This window comes from Anarhichas minor, unplaced genomic scaffold (assembly GCF_050575085.1).
Source record: "Anarhichas minor isolate MPS153535 unplaced genomic scaffold, ASM5057508v1 ptg000020l, whole genome shotgun sequence".
Lineage (NCBI taxonomy): Eukaryota > Metazoa > Chordata > Actinopteri > Perciformes > Anarhichadidae > Anarhichas > Anarhichas minor.
The window spans coordinates 132,576-150,408 of record NW_027466466.1 but is presented as its reverse complement, the minus strand read 5'-3'; the positions used below and the strand labels follow the sequence as shown (position 1 = coordinate 150,408).

General features: G+C 41.9%; 2 protein-coding genes across 5 annotated transcripts in view; one reads left to right on the top strand and one right to left on the bottom strand.

Moving 5' to 3' along the window:
* The window catches only part of plod1a (procollagen-lysine, 2-oxoglutarate 5-dioxygenase 1a), a 26,343-nt gene extending 13,985 nt beyond the window's left edge, over positions 1–12,358 (bottom strand). Inside the window, exons 1-7 of one of the 4 annotated variants that reach the window (XM_076095317.1) lie at positions 11,857–12,358; positions 10,693–11,445; positions 8,936–9,027; positions 8,508–8,641; positions 5,575–5,738; positions 4,349–4,455; positions 3,506–3,569 (exon numbers count right to left, since the gene is read on the bottom strand). In XM_076095317.1, coding sequence (XP_075951432.1) covers positions 3,506–3,569; positions 4,349–4,455; positions 5,575–5,738; positions 8,508–8,641; positions 8,936–9,027; positions 10,693–11,068 — 937 coding nt within the window. In that variant the 5' untranslated portion in view covers positions 11,069–11,445; positions 11,857–12,358. Of the gene's footprint in view, positions 1–3,505; positions 3,570–4,348; positions 4,456–5,574; positions 5,739–8,507; positions 8,642–8,935; positions 9,028–10,692 lie in introns of all 4 variants that reach the window. The other 3 variants (XM_076095319.1, XM_076095318.1, XM_076095321.1) reach the window with 3 other exon arrangements.
* Positions 12,172–17,833, top strand: kiaa2013 (KIAA2013 ortholog). The gene is made up of 3 exons (XM_076095328.1): positions 12,172–12,709; positions 14,652–15,508; positions 17,783–17,833. The coding sequence occupies exons 1-3, from the start codon at positions 12,172–12,174 to the stop codon at positions 17,831–17,833; spliced, it is 1,446 nt and encodes a 481-aa protein (XP_075951443.1).

Here is a 17,833-nt window from a genome sequence, read left to right as displayed (position 1 = left end):
TATTGTATTAAATTATGTTTAGGTATTTAAGTAATTAAGTGACAAAGAAGCAGGTTAGCTAGTGTTGTCCCTGGTGCTAGTGCAGAAGGTTTGAGCTTTCATCTTTTTACATTTTTTCATATCAGTTAAGAAGCTGCTCTGCATGAGAGAAACTCTATATCCAACACCTTACTTTCTAACTAGTTTCCAGTGAACTTCATATCCCTGATGAAGTAGAAATGTATTACATGTTGTCAGTAATTACATGATGAGGTGGTATTAGAGACTGTAGTGTGTTGTTACAAGTTCTGTCAATCAGGATAGAGGAGAGAAGGATTATGTTTACAAATGATTCATCTGCATTTATGATTGTGTATTTGGCCAAATGTGCTACAAAATGTCTTTTACAAACTTGTTTCAATAGTACTGCCACTATCAATATTTAACACACACTTTTCACACATTGTTCTTCATTTTGAATCATAGATATCTGTTTATGTAAAATCTTCTTTTGTCTCTTACACTTGAAGAGACGTGGCAAGCAGCAGGTAATAGCAGAGCTGACAACGGGAGGATTTATGGGAGCAGACGGTCCTCAGGGAGTTCATTCAAGCCCCTAGACTCTTGGTGCTGTCACATCCGTCTCTCAGTGAACTAACAAATTCCTTCCTCGAACTCAAACAATGCTGCAGAGACTGCAAGGAGTTCAGCTCATGTCTAAACCTGCAGCCCTGACTTATACACTGCAACTGTTAACCCCTCTGGAACTTTGAAGGAGACGACGTCTCAGCGCTACAATCTCCAGATTATTCAGCAGGCAGAGGAAGAAACAGCCAGGAGCCTGAGAAGAAGTTAACCACTGGTTGCCAAAAGGGATGAGGCAACACTCACAACAGGTAGATCGGGATATGTTTTTATCAGGATAATCGTAAAGACACATGAGTGACTTAAAGGATGTGTCCAGCTCAATATCATGTAGAGAAGTGAAAAATAGAGCCTGATTTAAAAAACAGGAATGATCATGTTAGAAAGAAATAGCTCATACAATGTAGACATTTCTTTATTCCTCCGTTATTTGCAGGGGGACCTTCTGATATATGATTTCCTTATTTAAGATGTTCACTAAAAAAAGACGTGTCCTATCTGGAATGCAATCAAAACAATTTTTTTTTCAATAAATGGAAGGTTAAGTCATTCCAGTAGGCTTTAGGGCCATTTAAAAAGTTTTAAGCATATTTTGATGATTATGGGTAAAATATCATGATTCACTAACTATTACAACTTTTTTGGCCAGAAATGTTCATATCGTCCCAACAGCTGTTCTGAAAGAGTTGTAGCTAGTGAGATCTCACTAGTATGGCACGCTCACGTGCACTAACATGCACTAAAAGCACAGGTAATCGGCCTGCTATGTCAACAAACCAAGGAGCAGCTCGGATTACAACACACACACACACACACACACACACACACACACACACACACACACACACACACACACACACACACACACACACACACACACACACACACACACACACACACACACACAGAGACGTCATTCTCTGATATCTTACTATATCTTTACATCGATTATAGATGTTTGATGAGATATTAATGTTCAGAATGTCGTATATTGCTCCTTTAATTATTCAGCCAAAACATTATTAAAGTGAGAACATGGGTGACAGTGTTCACTCAGTAAATGACCGCAACAATCACAGTACATCAAATGTTCATGCTGCAGAGTGGCGGGTATACAGACACAGTAAGTGCTATATACTGTCACAAACATACTCAACTGAGCACTCTGTACTGTTTCTTTATTCTAGGGCTGACTGAATCCCATCAAAGTCAGACTGAGGAATTATAGTCACTTAAAATCCCCATTTGACAGAGAAAAGTAGTTAATACCATTAGTGTACATCAGATCATACTGTGACTGTGAGGCTTTGTGTGGATGCAGACGGCTAAAGCCACTGTGATCAGGACAGGTTTTGTTTTGGTGGAGTTAAGTACGACCGAAGTGCAAACCACCACCATATCTTCTGGTGCTGCCCTAAGATGCAAACATTCTGGCAAAACATTTGGAGAATTATGCAGCATATTCTTGGCCAGCAGATCCTACTCACATGCAAGTCACTGTATTTGGGCGATCTACCAGAAGGAATAACAGGAAATGACAGATACCTCCTGAAAATATTAACGGTAGCAGCAAAAAAAGCAATTACTCATAAGTAGCTACAAACCGACCCACCTTCAGTAGAAAATTGGACTGAAATCTTATAGAAATTCACAATATGGAAAGACTGACTTTCCCTCTGAGACTAAGAAAAGACACATACATAGCAAGATGGACAAAATGGACCAAATATTTGTCAGAACAAGGAAATCGGCTGGTGACTTGCCCTCCAAAACCTCATACAGCTTTTTTGACTCTGTTCAGTGTTGATGCTCATTATCTCGTAAGACAGGTACTCTCTTCAAACAGGATGCTACTCCATGTGTGTAAATCTAGATCCAAGTTTAAGTAAAGCTCTGTATAGAACCCTCCGAATATATTTTTTGATATCTGTTGTTGGGCTGACATTATGGTTGACACGAGTGTCGGACAACGTTGTTGGCGTGTTGCATGGTTGTTTTGATGTAGTTCTTTTTCTCTTATTTATTTATTTATGTCTAATTTGTTTTTCTTCCTGGTCTTTCTTTGCCAGTTGATGGTTTATTATTTTTTAAACTTGTTTAGGATTTGTTTTTCTTTGCTGTAAAATAAACCTCGTAGTAAAATATACAACCGAACGCTGAATGGGACATTTGTAGGCAAACAAAATGTCACAGTCAGCTTTCATGAACTGAAAACACACTGTGATGTATTGTAGAAGACTTGAAACTAGAGATTGAGACCATAAACTCATGTTTACAATGTTTACTGAGGTAATAAATCAAGAGAGAAGTAGAGTCATTTTCTCATAGACTTCTATACAACCAGAGGAGTCGCCCCCTGGTGGACATTAGAGATAATGCAGCTTTAAGACACTTCAGCTTTGGCTTCACTTTTCAGAACCGGAGGTTGCCGCCTGAGTAAATTGTCACATTTAAAAGAAATTGCCTAGTGTGACTACAGTAAATGAAAACACACTTATTATATTATTGTAGTTAGGAAATTAATCACCAACATATGAAAATGGTGGGTGTCATCTTAATATTGGTCCAAAAATTGTATTTTAAGTCATTACTGCTCAATGGATGATACAGTGTGGACCACCAGAGATCATGAGCAGGACAGGATGCTGGTTACTGTAATGTGTGGTAGATGGTGTGAGGCACACACAGAAGAATGTGCCTTCTGGAAGATAGGAAACATAGAATTTCCTAAAAGTGTTATTGGAAGCGTGCATTTAGCATTTCTAGCATAGTTGCAGAGAGAAAATAGACACTGTGTGTTGGAGGATGCTTCAGAAGTCTCAGTGTCTTTGTTTCATAAACTTCACTCGCTGGACTAAGAGACAAAATTCAAGGCACTCACCGAGGGCTCCATGAAGGTTCTGGAACAATCTGCATTTGCTGTCCAGAGTGATATTTGTGGATTTCTGAAACATGGACACACATTGTTCTCACAAATTCCCAAATTAAAGCCAGTATTGAAAAAGGGATCTCAAATAATAGCTCCAGGTGTGGCAGCACAATCACATAATAAGTATAAGCAGTACCAGCACTAATTGTATCAGTACTACAGAGTCATGTTATACTCTTTTAACACTAATACTGCTCTCAAACACTCCATTCCAGTCACGTCTATTCTTTTGTTTACTGTTAGATTACCATCGTAAAACACAACACTTCCTGCAGATGTTTCAAATTAAAAGACTAACAGGAATAGGCGTGGTTAAGCTCACCAAGCTACTGGAAGGCTTTTAATGTGAAACATCTCTGCAGAAAGTGCTGAGTCTCATTAACAGCGCACAAAGAAAATTGCCAAGTGGAAATATCAGGGCATATTTTTTCTGTCAGAATTAGTGCTTTGGAAATGTAAATGATACTAAACTCATCAAATCAGATAAACACGGAGGAAGTGTTGAGTTTGCATCAACAGCAAATAAGAACAGGAGCAGATTAGAAAAGAGGCTTCTCACTAAAATATGATGAAAGAAATAACAGGGAACAGAAAAGTTTCTCTAAAATTAAGGCCATTATTTTAGGATTTTATATTACATAATAAAATATCACAGATGAATTACGTGACAATGTTAAAAGAAAGCTAGTATTATTGTTATTAGTAGTAGGTCTAGTATTGAATGTACTTAATGTGACATGGAATAAATTAAAATACAGATCCATAAAATAAACGCTGACGTGTAGCACATCTTACCCTTTTAACTGGATCAATGTAAATCTTGGTGAAGAACAGCTGGTCACTGTCTTCTCCCGTCCAGTCAGCAACCATTTCTTTGATGTTGGGAAGGTAGCCAATGAAACCTGAGGGAGACAGGAAGTGAAAAAAAATGGTATTCCATATTCATAGATACAAACGCTTTCATAGTGTGCCTACATTCAGATACAGTCAAGTCAACTGTTTATAATTGCCATAACAACTACTGCCAGGTTCAGTTTTTATGGCCTCAGCCCAAACTGACTGCTGTTTCTCTGCTATAAAGAGAAGTGGCCGTGTTACTTCCTGGACTAAAGTCTAGTCACACCAGCAGCTGGTAAACGTTAGAGTGCTAAGAGATGTGCATAGTGTATATTTGTGTGAGGATAGCGTAAGGGTCATCTTGTTAAGTCACTTATGTCATAAGTAGTCTTGATGAGCTAGATGTAAAAATAGACTAGAGGGATGCCTACATTTTAACCATGAACTAGCTAAACATGTCGTTTCATTTAAACACCATCAGTGCTTTCATCAATATTTAGAATCAAATTCCAGATATCTCAAACTTGGAATTACAATTGGGAGGCCGACGTGACCATTTTCGTTCCATTTGCTTGCTCATAATTGTGGACTGAAGGATAAGATATGAATGTGGCATACCTTTCTGACAGCTCTGTTTGAGAATTGACAGCAGCTTTACGTGTTTTCTTGTAAACAAAGAATGTTCTCTTTGTATTCAGTGTTACTCAATTAACTCTTAACCGCCCAGAACATCACTGGTACCATCTACTGAGCATCAGTGATATTAGTGATGAGAGGTGCCTGCAAAGAGCTAAACCCACCAGCCACAACCTGTTGCTGTCTGGAGAGACATACAGAAGTACAGAAGACTCCTAAATCCATCCTCTGCCCTCCATATATAATATAGTTTTGTTTTAGTTTTTTTCTGTGTATCTTCTTTTTTTATCTGAATGGGACTACAATCTGCATTTTGTTGCCCAACCCTGTTGTACATTGACAATAAAAAGAACCTCGTAACCTTGTAAGAAAGTAGGGTCAAAACAGCAGCTGATCACCACCTCTCCCTGGCCAAGGTCACTACTAGACTAGCTATGACCAGACTAGTATGGAAGGCAAGTGACATGATGCGAAACATGAATTTCATCACAATGTCAGAGCCATGCGGCCTCCCCCAGCTGTGTGACTGACAGGACTGGTGCACGTACCTCCTGAGCCTAGGAATCTGTTGCCCTCGGCAACGTGGGGGTGTTTGTCCTCCAGGTGTCTGTCGGGCCAGATCAGGCTCTCAGAGGAGAACACCACCTTGTGTCTGGCCTGCTGGAACTTCTTGAGCAGCTCTTTGGGGCCCGAGGCGAAAACCACATCATAGCTGTGTGAAAATAGAAAACTTTACTGCCCGTGTGGCTCACAGTGTGTGAAGCCAGTGGCATAGTTAAAACAAATGAAGGGTTGCCTTTATAAGATGCCAACATTCTTTATTTGGAGAGCTAAATTGCCAGTGGTTGTGTTTACCGGTGCTTGAACAAAAAGCATGTGCACATGTTTCAGCCTTTTTACTGCAGCTCCCATGTACTATTATTATTACAGTACTTTTAAGGCTGAATTACAGATATAGTTCAACAATTTGGGAACTGTACTGAATCAGTAGCTTTTAGTAGTGGAGCTCCTCACTGGTAACCGAGAGCCCCGTTGTCCGCTCCGCTGTGATTCACAGTATGCTACTGTCTGTTTATTGAAAGACGGAAGAACTATGAACAATCTACAGCAACAACCATTACGTGATAACTGTTGCAAATAGAAGGCTGCTGAGCTATTAAACTGTAGGAAATTTGGGTTTAGAACTGTGCTTTAAGAAATTATAATAGTGTTTAATAATTCATAAATAAGAAATCATAATTAGAAGTGTTTTGGAATACATAATTAGAAGATTCATAATTGTAGAAGTGTTTTAGAATTTGTAGTTGGAAGTGTATCTTAGTAGCACCTTTATATTTGCTTGTGAAACTTGTGAAGGTTGTTGCCAAAAGTTGCAAATCCTTATCTTTATATAGAATGTTTACCATAGAAGTGTTAAGCCATAATAGACAGTCATTGAATGTTTTAAACTGTAAAGAATAGTATGTTGGGAGTAAGGGACAGATAGATTTCTAGACAGGCAATTACAGGTCATACCCGTGCGAGGGTCCTGCGAGGAGGAGGAGCCAGCTGGATTTAGCCAATAGGAACTACGGACATTATGGGATGTTTTTTGAACTATGTAAGGCGGGAGAGAAAGAAATTCCGGCCTCTTGCTCCTGTACCACTGGGTGGGTGGTAACGTTTTTGGGGTGAGCAGGTCATATTCGGTGTAACTGTAAATAATGTACTCCACTATGCAATTGTTTTAGCATGAGAGGTATTAAATGCTTTGTTTATAATTGAAACCGGTTCTCTTTGTGTAAGAGGCTGGATTACATGCGGTTTCCACACAGTCTAGAGGTTCCTTGAACCTAACAAAACCTGTATACAAACAAAACGGATAAAAGCCTAGATTGCACTGAAGAGTTTGATCCTTAAACTGAACTGAAGACGAACACCATGGCATCATGAACTGTGATAAGATGGATGACTGATGTGTGTACTAAGGGGCTTTGGGAGGGAAATGCAAATGTTTATTTAAAACATAAGTACGTATTGACAACACATCTTTGAAGTGAACTGAAGGAATGGATTTATATCAGCAAATTAATTTACAATTTCCACCTCTCTTGAGAAGATTAATCTGAATTTCAGTCTGGACATGGTTAGCCTAGCTTAGCATAAATACTGGAACCAGGGGGGACATCTAGCCTGCAGCTGCAACAGCAACAGATAGGGATGCATTTACAAAGAAGCACAGCAGACTCGTCCTGCTGCTCAAACTAAGGAGCACCTAAGTGTCAAAAGCAAGACAAAGCTTCCCAAAGTAGTCAAACTGTGAAGTGCAATTACAGGCTGCAAACGAACCCGCTGTCCTTTCACAGCAAAGCAGTCCAGCGCTTAAGTCGCACAATGTTAGACACACAGCCATCCCTTGAATCACTACTTTTAGCTACTGCCCTTAGGGTCGAGGTACAGACTCCCCCGGGAAAAGAAAAAAAATATATGTATCTGTTTGTTTCATCTGTACACACACAGAAATGTAACAAAGACAAATGGTGATTGTATTGGAGGGTTATGTATTGGAAGTATTTCTTGGTGAACAAAACTGCTCACATTATATCCACAGACACTGTGCTAGAGGTAATGGTAGGAGTATTTCTTTAAACTCTGGACAGAGCCAGGCTAGCTGTTTCCCCTTACTTCCACTATTCATGCTAAGCTAGGCTAGGCTCCAGCTCTGTACTTAACACTCTGACATGACATTGATATCTATCTGAGCATCTCACTCTCAGAAAGAAAGAACATTTCCCAAAGTATTGAATTTCTTTTGAATGATTTTTGCCTCCTCAGGGACAGAAAGAGACACTGAACTATACTCAGGATGAGATAATACATATTCAGTCACTAAATACTTTATTTTCTTCCCTACACTAAATATTAGTGTAGTACTTATTGTGCTGTTGCGTGGCAATGCAGCAAAGACTTGTTGAGTGAATAACTACATAGTAACACAGACTATTTAAAATCTAAACCCATCTGGTGTCATTTGGAATGTGCTCAGCATTGTTATATTATTATATTGTAAAAATGTGCTGTATAAATCCATGGAGGAATACACACAGCCCATATTCAGCCCCTTAAACGAGTCGTCAGGATTTCTGTGTGGCTGTGATCGAGACAAAAAGAAGATCCTTTCAAAGTTCTAAACATTCTAAATGTGTCCCAGTTGGTTTCTGGTTGGATGTGGATGACATCAGCGGACAGGAAGTAAACATGGACCCAAGCTGTTGCTTAGCAACGAAATGACGTTGAGATGTGCTAAAACAGTGTTTCAGACTGAGGGTGAATATTCAGACAGACAGTATGAGAAACATAAAGAGCACAACATTAAAGCATGTAAACATGTTGTAGTAGAAAGTGTGAACCTTGAAATGAGCACGTGTCCATATAGTAGCAGGATGTTACTCTGGCCATCACATTCAAATCTGACGCTTTGTCCGTGGTGAAGACACTCTACCTGTCAATGAAGAGGATGATTTTGTCCTCATCCTTCATCTCCTCCAGAGCTGCTTTAAGGAGTCGTACTTTCTGGCCTCCTCCTGGAGCTGACATGTAGTCGCCAGAGTTCCATTTCTCACCCTCACCAAGAACCTTAAAACATACATACAGACATACATTTACTGCATTTTGAAGATATGAATTTAAAGATATTTATCCTCAGAAAACACAACTGCCAAGTTTCACTTTATTTTTGAAAAAAACAGTGGCTTATTTATTTGACTCAAATGCATTGAAACAGTCTCAAATGTAAAAACAATGATAGCATGATGATATTGAAGAGAAAACTATGTATAGCAAAAATAGGGATTTGTTTTCTTGTAGAGAATAGATAGAGGGGCTTCCATAGACAGGAGAGCTACTTTGACTTGCCACAGGGGTTCCTACCTTGACAGTGTAGTTGAAATGTTTAGCTGAGTGAAAGAAGCGCTTGAAGCCATCCGTCTCTTTGGTTGCAACAGTCACAACTAGAAGTTTCTCTGGAAGACACCACATTACAGAGGAATTTAGAAAAATAATATGCAGACTTCTTTTTTTCTTTTGCCTTCAGCATGAAGCAACCCAGTGGATCTGCCACAACTGACTTTAACACAGGAATACATTCAAAGAATAAATAATAATGTATGGTTCACATTTGTTGACATTGTGGTGTACATTACAGGTGCAAAGTCACCAGGAAATGTACAATAAGGCCTAATCAAATGAGCAAAAGCAAAATGACAGGCTGTGGATGGTTATGTAACCTTGATAATGACAGATATAAGTTATCTGATGATGACATCATAAATTAAACATATTGGGTTGCAGCTACCCCGGCTCAAAAATAAATGCTGGACCTGGTAATAACTGACAGTATTTATATTGTATTATTTGATTGTTGTATATGGGTTGTAGTAGGTTACTGACTGCAGAGACAAACTATTATACAATATTTTTGGTCAATGTGATAATAACCCATTCGTCACAGGTCAGCAATCATCATCTTAGAGAAAACACTACTTCTGATATGATTTATAAATATATGTTGTGATTTTCTCACCCATGATAAAACTACAACATCAGATCTGGATTAGTTATGGACAGCTTCTTGATTTATAGTCTAAATCTGAGTCCAACCATGAGAGTGAGTTGGACTCACAATCTCTGATCTGAAGCACATTGGTTCATTGTTGCTTTAATAAGAGAAGTGCATTTGAGGAAAGGAAGGACATTTAAATCAAAAGGAACACTGAAACATAATTCTAAACACATAGTCCTGACGTCTTGTCTTCATAAAATAACACGGAGAGTTCACCAGTTTTCAACAGACAAGATACGGTTTCACGGTTGTCTCGTATCAAGTGTTCTTTTCTTTATTGTCGTGCTGACCTATTTCAATCTACTAGCATTCAAGTCTATACAACTCCAGAGACTGCTCTGGAAACAACTGGTGTTGTTTTATCAAATCTGGCTGACTTTTTCTGAAGGGAATTCTTCAATACTCTATTCTTTATATGAGACCGTATAGAGTACCGCTAATCTGCTTTCGCCGTGCTAGGGAGGAATATGTAAAAGTATCGGTTTTGTTCTTTAACAGACTACATTCTACATCATCTTTACAGCATACAAGCATTCCATGAGCTAGCTAATGTCCTCGTGTTAACAGCAGCGCTGACAGCCCGCCGTCCACGTCCACGTCAGCGGGCTGAGTCCTCCTGCTGTCTCTAGTTTAAAGAGTTGCCATAATGTTAAACTCTTTGCTATCTTTTAAATTGGAAAAACAACACACAAGTTACAACCCAGCGTTAGTTAATGTCTTTGGGAATTGTAAATAATTATACAGCATATGCTTCAAGGGACACAAGCACAAAGTACTCAGTGGTACTGTATTTTCCATATGTGGCTTATTCACTGCGAAGTCTACTGCAAAGTTGTAATGTTAGACATGTCTGTGGATTGACACGGCCATACCAGAGGTAACGTTAGGGTGAGGGTCTCCTTCAACCGGGGACCACATGAGCTAAGGAGTCTCCCCCAGTCCAAACCCAGCTGAGTGACCTCAACTTGAGACTGGGTTGACTTTGCACATTAGCTGACGTTAAACGTGTGCAGATAGCACGGTGGTTAGTAACGTTGGTTAGTACCGGGCAGCATTCCTGATTTACCTTCGGGGATTCGCTGCTCTTCACCGTTTGTTAGAGGGAAAAGTGCACAGACAAAAATCCCTGGAAACAACAGCAAGGGTGAAAGTCTCATTTTTAACAAGTTAAAGTTAACTTGTTTGCACGAGTCCTTGTGTAAAAACGAACTATACACTTTTCCAGCCGTGTAAACGTCTCCACTGCCTGCCCCCTCTCTCTCCGCCTGTATCCCCCCACCCCTTCTCTCTCTCTCTCTCTCTCTCTCTCTCTCTCTCTCTCTCTCTCTCTCTCTCTCTATCTCTCTCTCTCTCTCTCTCTCGTGTTTGTATCCACCCGCAACGCCTTCCAAAATGGGACAAGAAGCTGTTTGAAAACGATGACCCAGCTGTTCTGCGGACATGATCACTTGCACGTAGCCTGTATTTACACCAGTGTATTTATGTTTTCATCCAGTCAAATTCACAAACAGTAACTGTAAAATTACAAAATGACAATGACAACAACATTGTAACAAGAAAAGAGGATGTGGATATTATAAAATACTTTAAATGTTTTAAAATGTACATTTACACTACAATATAACTAACTATTACTTGGATTTCAGAGAGTGAATGCCTGGTTTCCATCAATGGAATTAACATTCATTGTATTGTTTTATTTTTTATTTTTTTTGCGACATTTCCGGTCGCTGTAGTTTTGCTTTACGGCAGTTGTGACAAACCAGAAGTCTCACTGCTGGCTGTAGAGTTATTTGGAAAGTCAGCTGATGTTTTCAACCTGAAGGCAAACAAAAAACGAAATGACCTGAGATACGACAACTTGACGATTGTCAAACACACCAGCTAAAGGACATGACTATAACGATGCGAGAAATAATAGCACACTTTCAGTAGTTTTCGTTCTCAGCGCTAACTACCTAGCTAAGCTAACTTAGCCAGACGCTAGAGAAGCCAGTTTGTCAGCTTTCATCCTGGGGAACAGCATGTTTTGAGTAGGACCCGTAACCGAATTCGATGTGACATATTACAATTTTCCGTTTTTATACGCTGACTCGTAGCTGGGCTTCCATCATTTAAACACGTAATGTGGCTACAGCAGAGACTAAAGGGGCTACCAGGCTTGTTATCAAGCAGCTGGGCGAGAAGACTCCTGATAGGACTGCTGCTCTTCCTCATCTTCTACTGGTACCTGGGAGCAGAGCGCGGATGGAGGTTCTTCAGTGGCTCGGTCATGCCCGGTGGAGCCGCGGGACAATGCCTACTGGCTGAAATCCACAGGTGGAAGTCTCTCGTAGACCGAGGAGAGGGGATATACAGCACACCGCAGGAACAACTGGATACACCTTTCGTATCGGGCAACGGCCATATTCTTCTTGACATTGACTCTAACAAACTGTGGGTAGCGTCGTCTTCACAGCCCGGCTCGGCTCCGGTCCACCAGACAGAATACTCGCCGAGAGTCGGTGTCCATCTCGAGGGGAAGCGTGCCGAGGTTCAGGCTACCATGCTGTGGTTCCGGAAAGGAGCCGTGCTGTCGGTCCGCTGTGCTTCACCAGCCGCCCTGCAGTCAGCCCGGGACTGTGTCACCATCAGAGAGGAGTTCATCGCGCACAGAAGCAGACCTAACGTCTATCTGCAGCGAATCCACATCAGCAACCCGTCTGACAAGGCCGCGTCATTGGACGTCTCCTATGATAACCCCGCCTTTGGTAGCAAGTTCACCAGCAGTGTGGAGAAACTGGAGGACAGAGAGATAGTTCTCTCCTCTGGCAGAGTGCTTGTGGAGAATAACCGGATGGTGCTGGTGGTGGTGGTCTCCAAGAAGGTGAACAGCAGGCTCCAGGTTCCAGCTAAATTAGAGTACACAGACAACATCCTGTCAGTGGTGTGGACCTCAGAGCCCATCGAGCCCTCCAAGCTGGAGGAGACCTTCACCAACCTCAGAGATGGAGCCAAACGGGAGCTGGGGGAGCTGCTGAGGGCAAATGTGGAGGAGTTGGTTGTAGATCACCAGCAGGCCTGGATGGACCTCTTCATTTCAGGTGAGTAAAGGGCGTAGTGGCAACTGGCTCTGGGTTCTAAAGGAGCATGTTGGTTTTTAGTCCATTTCCTAGAATCACACGGAATTGAGAGAAGGAACACACAAAAATGTAAAATAGTACAGCAGTCTTAGAAAGACGGCAGTCTTTAAATTGGCCTAAACATACCAAGGCACTAATGTGTGCTTTTGAAGGTCAAAGGTCAGAATAGAAGATCAAATTTCATTCCGGTTAAACTTAGAACAGGGCTGTAAAATATTGTGAAATGTGTAGATGTGAACTCTGATGGGATTTTATGTCAGATCTTGCTCACCTGTTCTGTCAGGAGGCAGGTTGGTTTTAATCATGCGTCGCCTGTAAAGATGTTAGTGTTTGGTTCTGGCCCCAGGGTCTGTGTGGATTATGATTATCTCCCATTTTATTAAAAATAAAATGTTGGCACACAGCCTAAACGTTTTTTATTATAGATTATTTTTTGGAATATAGAAGAGCAACAGAACTGACTGATGTGAAATAAATTGTAAACATGAAGACACATCATATGAGCAATCAGTTCGATTTACAGATTAAAGCATTATAAGCAATTTGTACCCTTTCAAAACAACTCAAACAATCTTACTGACTAACTTCCGGCTCTCTTTACAACACTTAGGAAGCTCCTGAAAACATGAGTCATTTATATATAGTTGTTGTTGTGAGTCGCTGTGTTGCTGTGTTGGGTTCCTGGCCTTTTGATTACCTTTGGATTACAGATTGCACATTAAAAAACCATTTAAGAGCAGTAATTCACCAAGACACGTCTTCCCATCAGCTGACTCCTGGGCTGCTGATGTCGCTGAATCAGACTCACCCTCTTTTCCTCCATCTTTTTCTGTACATTTTGAATGAGTTGCACCTTCTTAACATTCTCCATGTTTCTCTGTCTTTACTATTACATTCTCCATTCCCCTTGTCCCTCCTTCACTCTGTGAAAACCTAAAAAGCCAGTTTCAAACATCTGTCATTTAGGAATGAATGAGCTATGGAGTTTGAATTCAAGCTACTGAGCTATTTAGATTGTTTAAAGCAGTGTCAGGCTGGATAAAGCAACAACAGTAATGGGGGGAATTTCAGCATCACTTTGTGGCTTCATTATTATTTGATGCAGCATGTTTATGATTATGTCCATCCGATCCCTGAACTCTGATTAATTCATCTGCCCCTTGTCAGCTTTTTCTCTGCTCATTTTATAGAAGTTAACTTACTTGACTCACTATACTCATTAAATGGTAACCACTCAAAGTGCTTTAACACTACATGTCATCATTCACCCATTCATACACTGATGGCAGGCACTACCATGCAAGGTGCCACCTGCCCATCAGGACTAACTGAAGGAACAGCTACGGGAGCTTCTTGGGGTTATGGCCCGAGGACACATGGACTAGGGGAGCCGGGGATCGATCCTCTGATTGAAGGGCGACCCTGCTGTACCACTGAGCCACAGTCGCCCCAAGTAGCTCAGTGGTGGAGCAAAAACAATATGAAAAGCACTTTTTTTTTCTTTCAAAAAGACCATGGAGGCCAAAAATATGCAAAGCATTAAAATTCTGCTTCAAATATTCCCAACTTTCCTGATTAAGTAGAAGTCTTACGTCTAACTCACCCTTTCCACAAACTGGCTCCCAGTTGTATTCTACTCTAATTCTAACTTGTTTTAAACATTTTCACCATGTGAGCACACTAACTGAACATTTGAAATAAAAGAGCTACGCACAGATGAAAAAGGTGGTAAATGTCTGTGTAAACAGAAATAAAGTAATCATGGTGGAAAGCTCTGGAAAAGTTAGCAAGTGGACCTTGAGAAAAGATTGACAAAGAATAATATTTAACGGTGAAAGCAACCAATCCTTGGATACATGCCAGGTTTTTGTGAAGCTGTGCTTTTGCTTCTCTGTTCATTCAGGTGTTGAAATGAGGAAAATCATAGACTCCCACACGCCATCGAGCCGCACGGTGAACACCACCCTCTACTACATCTTGTCCTCCTCCATGGCTCCGCTGCTGGATCGAAGGCTGGGCAGCGAGGAGCGCGTCCGCCTCGAGTCCAGCCTCAAGTACGCAGACCACTGCTTCAGCGGCCACGCCACCATGCACGCAGAGAACCTGTGGCCTGAGCGGGTGAGCAGTGCAGCTCAGATCCTGCAGCTGGTCACGCTGTGGACTCTGACCCTGCAGAAGAGAGGCTGCAAGGTGCTGGTGGCGGCCGGAGCCCACGGCGCCATGCAGGGCATGGTGCTCAGCTTCGGCGGCCTTCAGTTCACCGAGAACCACCTTCAGTTCCAGGCTGACCCGGACGTGCTGCACAACAGCTACGCCCTGAGAGGGATCCACTACAACCAGGACCTCATTAACCTGGCAGTGCTGCTGGACGGGGAGGGAAAGCCTTTTCTCCACGTGTCCGTGAAGCCGCCACAGGAGAAGCCGGTGAAGCTGTACGCCTGCGAGGCCGGCTGCCTCAACGAGCCCGTGGAGCTGACGTCCGAGATCAAAGGCCACACCTTCCCTGTGATGGTGACGCAGCCCATCACGCCGCTCCTGTACATCTCCACAGACCTGCGCCACCTGCAAGATCTCCGCCACACCCTGCACCTCAAGTCCATCCTGGCCCACGAGGAGCACATGGCCAACAGGTACCCAGGCCTGCCCTTCCTCTTCTGGTTCAGCGTGGCATCGCTCATAACACTCTTCCACCTGTTCCTCTTCAAGCTCATCTACAACGAGTACTGTGGCCCCGGAGCTAAGCCCCTCTTCAGGAGCAAGGTATAAACAGCGATAATAGAACACAACTGGAAACAAAAAAACTGATCTGCTCTGCTCCTTTTTTTTTTTTTTTTACTTGTGCTTGTGGTGGCAAAGATTTCCCCTCTCTCTATCGACGCTCTCTCTGTGGGTTTGTTTCTCAGTTTTGATCTTCACTTTCTCTCAGTGAACTTTATTTTCCTCTCTCACGTGGTCCATGTTTGGAGTGATGGCCGTACACAGCTCCCCTCTCACAGAGAGATTCACCGTGATACAGCTTGTACTCACAGAACAGTGATCTCGGTTCAGTACAGCACCAGTAGAATAGTACTCTTCATTCAAGATCGCAGATGTTGAAGTTACAATGAACCATTTGGTCCGTTTCGTCATTTTAGCCCACCACCTGTTCCACTGCACCCGTCATCGTGGGATGTAAAGCATTCGTTCATTGCAATGGAAGAAAAATAAGCACAAGAGTTCATTTTTTCCCAAATTAGAAGGTTATTGTTTAACTGTATTTATACCGCATTCACGTTGTTCTGACGGAGCATTAAGGGGCCGTACCAGTGTTTCTGCATTTATAATAAAGCACATGTACTTTACTTTGGTGAAGGAACCTTTTCTTCAAGAAATGCGTTCGTATTCATTCTTGTTTGAGTTAGGTAATCCAGTCCATTGGACGCGACCACTATTAACGTTATGGAGCAATGTTGCCCCCCCCCCCCCCCCCCGATGCCTTACACTATGAGGATGCAGGTGATGCAACACATCCCTGCTTATGGATTGTTTTCCGCTCCAGTTGGTGGCAATAATGTGCCAACAAAGGCAAGAAAAAAAAAAAAAAAAAAAAAGAGCACAAGCCGATGCAATCCAACGTGTTCTAATGAAGGAAATATATTCACTGTGTTTGTTCCTCCTAACAGTGAATGAAGACAGAACGTCTGTTTACCAGAAACCTCCACAGGGTTCCTTCAACTAAATATAAGCGCCTCACTGTGATTCATGACCTCACTCAAACAAGCTGACAGTCAGTAGATTTGTATCCTGTAACTGAAATAATGGAAGCCATTGACTCCCTTAAAGGTTGGACAAAACACAATTCAGAAACTTTAAACCTAAAACCCTACAGTATGCCTGGAAAAGCTTGCTGACATCACTGGTTAAAGTCACGTGAACGTGGTTTGTGGTAAATGAGATAATATAGGTACGGTCCTGTAAAATGATTCTTTGAGGAAAAAACCTTTAACAACAGTTACACTTATTATTGCAGCTTGAGTTTAATTTCCGTAGCTCCGGTTGGCAGTACTATTAGTGCTGATAGTAGTATCGGTACAATAAGTACTTTGTATTCACCAAGTGACCTGCTGAAGTATGGGAACACAGCGATGTGGGGAAAAATAGGTCCAAAAACAGCAGATCAGACGGTAAATATATTAGCCATACATTACTGTATATATTACTGTTGGCACACACAGTTCTGTGCAGTGAGGGGTCAATAGCATTATTCCAGGTGTGCTCACTTTCACTTTGACCTTCATCAGGTGGTTTTGATAAACCCGTCTGATCCTCTGACTGCTTGTGTTTTTGTTCCGGTCAGAGCTACGAAAAATCAAACCCACCTTGGAATAAATCTTACTTGTCCTTATAGTCATGGATTGACCCAAAAAACAATTCTCCTGCAAATGACAGAAGCCTGAATTAGAAGTGAGCGTAGTAGATGCTAACAGTCCACGTGTGTTGTCATGTAAAGCGGCTACTTGTTTACACGTGTCCTTCCACAAAGAGATGTGGACCTGCTTACACTCTACATATCCGTCTCTCAGCGGCATGGACTGTGTGCTCACTTTGTCAGAAGTCTTTCTCTACTGTTCCTTTTCTCCTGCGTTTTGATGATGTTTTTTATTGAATTGCGCCATTAAATTAACAATAAATCTATGGGTTGGCTTTGGCTCTTCACTACTGACCTGTCTCACCCTGCCGTGCTCCCATCACAGGTCTCTGATCCCCAGCATGTCTGTGTTTTTCACTTTCTCCGGGGGGGGGGGGGGGGGCTGTGTGTGTGTGTGTGTGTGTGTGTGTGTGTGTGTGTGTGTGTGTGTGTGTGTGTGTGTGTGTGTGTGTGTGTGTGTGTGTGTGTGTGTGTGTGTGTGTGTGTGTGTGTGTGTGTGTGTGTGTGTGTGTGTGTGTGTGTGTGTGTGTGTGTGTGTGTGTGTGTGTGTGTGTGTGTGCGCGCGCGTGCGTGCGTGCGGCAGTCAGGTGCCCAGCCGTTCTAATCCTCCCCTCTGACTTCACCAGGTCGCCCGCAAAAGTGAGGATGGCTGCTGTGACACCAGGAATGCTGCTTGA